Below are 3,938 nucleotides of genomic sequence, written 5' to 3'. Positions count from 1 at the left end.
TCTCGCCTCTCCAATAGGATCGAGGCGGCTTACAACAACGATAAAAAATACATACCGTGTAAAATAATTCCACTTTCCTCTCCCTCCCCAAACAACGTCACAATAAGTCCTATGTAACAACAATAAAATCCAATTTTAAATCATAAAAACAGTGAGTGACAGATTATTAAAACAATGATTAAAACAATCTGCTTCTTCATAATTCTACTACTAATAATAATTATTATTATTTTTATCCAGCCTCTCCAATAGGATCGAGGCAGTTTACAACAATGATAAAAATACATACAATGTAAAATAATCCCACTGTCCCCCTCCCTCTCCAAACAACGTCACAACAAATCCTATGTAACAACAGTAAAATCTAATTTTAAATAATTAAAACAGTGAGAGACAGATCACTAAAACAATGATTAAAACAATCTGCTTCTTCTTTTTGGGTGCCTTCAGGTTTTCTTGGCAATTGTTGGTCTTGTTTTGTGCCCTTCAGAGGAGGTTTGCCCTGGCCTTCTTCCCCTGAGGCTGAGAGACTGTGACTGTCCTGTTGTTGTTGTTGTTGTTGTTGTTGTTTGCCTTCAAGTCGTTTCCCTCTTAGGGTGATCCTAAGACGACCTTATCCTGCGGGGGGGGGGGGCTTTTAGGCGAGGCATGTGCAGAAAATAGGTCTGTCCTTTTGCCTTCTTTGAGCCGCCTTGAGTGTCTTTCTGGGAGAAAGGCGACACACACAAAAAACTAAACTAAACAAAATAAAATAAAATTTAACCTTGCCAAGAAAACTGTAGGATAAGGTCTCCTCAGGGTCGCTCTAAGTCCGGAAGGACTTGAAAGAACACAACAGAGGGACTGGAGGACAGTCACACTCTCTCAGCCTCGGGGGAAGAAAGCCAGGGCAAACCTCCTTTATAAAAAAATAAAATAAAAATAAAAACAAAAATAAAAATAAAATTTAAAAAAAAGAAAAAAAAAATAAAATTAAAGAAAATTTAAAAAAAAGTAAATTAAATAAAATAAAAATAAAAATAAAATAAAATAAAATTAAAATAAAATAAATAATTTAAAATTAAATTAAATTAAATTAAAAATAAAATAAATAAAATAAAATAAAATAAAATAAAATATAAAATAAATTTTGAAATAAAATAAAATTTAAAATAAATATAAAATGTAAAATAAAATTTTAAACAAAATATCATAAACTGTCTCCTCCTGAGGCTGAGAGAGTGTGACTTGGCGGTCACTCAGTGGTCTCCCTGGATGGCCGAGGCGAGACCCGAACCCTGGTCTCCTGCGGGAAAGGAAGCCAAGGGAGGCGGGGGGCAGCGCCTTCTCCTGCTGCTCCTTCTTTTGCCCAGGCGGGCAGCTGTTGCTGCTGCTGCTGCTGCTGCTGACAAGTCTTCTTCTTCTCCTTCTCGGGAGCCACAGAAGAGAAGCATCAGCAGGGCAGAGGGAAAAGGGAAGGCAAAGGGCTTTCACCAGAAGCCCCCACCTTTTTCCATCCCCCCTCCCCTCCTTCCCATCCCTCCTTCCCTCCATCCCTCCCTTCCCTCGCCTTTGATGGCATTGCCTTGGCCAAAGCCGGAGGGAGGGAGACCCACCGCTGAGCCCAGCTTGCCTTCTTCCCCTTGGAAGGTGCGGAAGGAAGGGGATCATCATCAGAAGAGAGTGATCCCCCAGTGCCTCTCTTTCTCCAGCCAGCATCCCCAGAAGAGCCTCTGCTTCTGCAGAGCAGAACTTTTCTTCTTCGGAGCCTTTATTTCTCATTTTATTTTTATTGTTTGGATGTGAAGGGAAACATCTGCCAAAATGCCAGTCAGGAGGGGGCATGTGGCCCCCCAGAACATCTACTTGGATACCATCATCCGGAAATTTGAAGGACAAAGTGAGTAGATCCTCTCTCTCTCTCTCTCTCCACACTGTAGAAATGATCCAGTTTGATACCGCTTTAACTGCCATGGCTCCACAATGTAGAAATGATCCAGTTTGATACTTCTTTAACTGCCATGGCTTCATGCTGTGGGAATCTGGGAACTGTAGTTTGTTGTGGCCCCTATAGGAATAACCCGGTTTGACACTGCTTTAACTGCCATAGGAGTCTGGGAATTGTAGTTTGTTATGGCCCCTATAGAAATAATCCGGTTTGACACTGCTTCAACTGCCATGGCTCCATGCTGTGTGATTCTGTGAATTGTAGTTTGTTGTGGCCCCCATAGAAATAATCCAGTTTGATACCACTTTAACTGCCATGGGATTCTGGGAATTGTAGCTTGTTGTGGCCCCTATAGAAAGGATCCAGTTTGACACCACTTTGACTGCCATGGCTCCATGCTGTGAGATTGTGGGAATTGTAGCTTGTTGTGGCCCCCATAGAAATAATCCAGTTTGATACCACTTTAACTGCCATGGGATTCTGGGAATTGTAGCTTGTTGTGGCCCCTATAGAAAGGATCCAGTTTGACACCGCTTTGACTGCCATGGCTCCATGGTGTGGAGTTCTGGGAATTGTAGTTTGTTGTGGCCACAACGAACTACATTTCCCAGAATCCCACACCATGGAGCCATGGCAATTAAAGCAGTATCAAACCAGATGTGGCTCTTTGCTTTCCTTGAAGGTCAGCATTTGGGCATGAGTTTTTTATTAAGGAAAAAAAGAAGCTTCCTTTTTTGCCTGCCTATAATGATGCGAAATGTGGAGCAAGCAAAGGAAGCCTGGATGTCTGGCAAGATTTCAAAGCCTGGGAGTTATGAATAGACGACTTCTTTGAAACTCCTTGTTCGTCTTTTTTTTGTGTGTGTGGATCCTTAGGTCTGGCTAGACTCACACTTAACACTGTGACAGACGGTTTCCAAAGGGAACCTTTCAGGCTTCCCCTGTGGAAATCTAGAATAAAAACCACTGGTTTTTAAGCGCATAACCTTTGGGGTTGATCAATGTAATGTATGGGATTAAGAAGAAAACACACACATGCACACACATAACTTTCATTAAACATATCACTCTCATTCTAAAACACAAAAGGCTTATTCCTCGCTGAGGATTTGCGGAAGAGAAGGGATTGGTTTTGTCGAAATGTGCTGGCTAGAACTGTGGAAATTTGTGGCACAGTTGCGGGTGTTTTTTCTGGGGTGTTGTTGTTGTTGTTTGGTTGGTTTGTTGTTTGCTATTTTTGTCACGTTCTCAAGTGTGGGTTGTTGTTTTTTTCCACTATTAAAAAAAGATCGCTATTAGTTTGAAATCATCCCATAACCCTCAAAACTTTCCATTTATGAAACCAATTGGTTGCTTTCACTTTATACTGAAGAGCTGGGTTTTTACGCAAACTGGAATACATTTTTTGGACTGAGGTCCAAATTATACCCTGGAATACAATTTTAGAGTATAGTAAAACTAATCTAGTTTGGGGGGAAACAGTAAAAATAGTTATGGAAATATTGTCAAGTCTTTACACTATAGCAGAAACCATGACTTTTTGGAGCTGTCTAATGTCACCGTGTGCCACTGTGCCATGATGTCTCCATAAGGAATTGTTTTGCCCAGTGCAAAACTGTGTGCTTCTCGCAAAGTTTTGAGTATCCGACCTCAGCGTTAAAAGAAATAAATGATGAGGTTGCATGGTGCCGAGAAAAGGAACACGTCAAATCTCTTTATTCTCTTATACCAGTCTTTGGTTGCCTGAAATTCCTGCTAAAATACTGGCTAGTCTCGAGAAGGAATGTTATCCTTATCCACAGTTTTTTTTTATCCATGGATTCAAGCATCCATGGTTTGAAAATCTTCAAAAAAAAAGTATACATTTCAAATATCAAACCTTGATTTTCCATTTTATATAAGGGACACCATTTTGCTCTGCCGTTATATTTAGCGGGACTTGAGCATCCACGGATTTTGTTATCCACGGGGGATCCTGGAACCAAACCCCAGCGGATAACAAGGTCCCATT

The 3,938-nt window shown here is 40.9% G+C and overlaps 1 protein-coding gene across 1 annotated transcript in view; it reads left to right on the top strand.

Moving 5' to 3' along the window:
* The first annotated feature begins 1,464 nt into the window (after positions 1 to 1,464).
* KCNH6 (potassium voltage-gated channel subfamily H member 6) overlaps positions 1,465 to 3,938 on the top strand; it is a 146,369-nt gene continuing 143,895 nt past the window's right edge. Inside the window, exon 1 of the mRNA XM_042471046.1 lies at positions 1,465 to 1,879. Within this exon, the coding sequence (XP_042326980.1) occupies positions 1,804 to 1,879 (76 nt within the window). The 5' untranslated portion in view covers positions 1,465 to 1,803. The remainder of the gene's footprint in view (positions 1,880 to 3,938) is intronic.

Source organism: Sceloporus undulatus, chromosome 6 (genome assembly GCF_019175285.1).
Source record: "Sceloporus undulatus isolate JIND9_A2432 ecotype Alabama chromosome 6, SceUnd_v1.1, whole genome shotgun sequence".
In the NCBI taxonomy this organism is placed as follows: Eukaryota; Metazoa; Chordata; class Lepidosauria; order Squamata; family Phrynosomatidae; genus Sceloporus; species Sceloporus undulatus.
The sequence above is the reverse complement of the archived record's forward strand: the minus strand, read 5'-3'. Positions and strand labels throughout refer to the sequence as shown.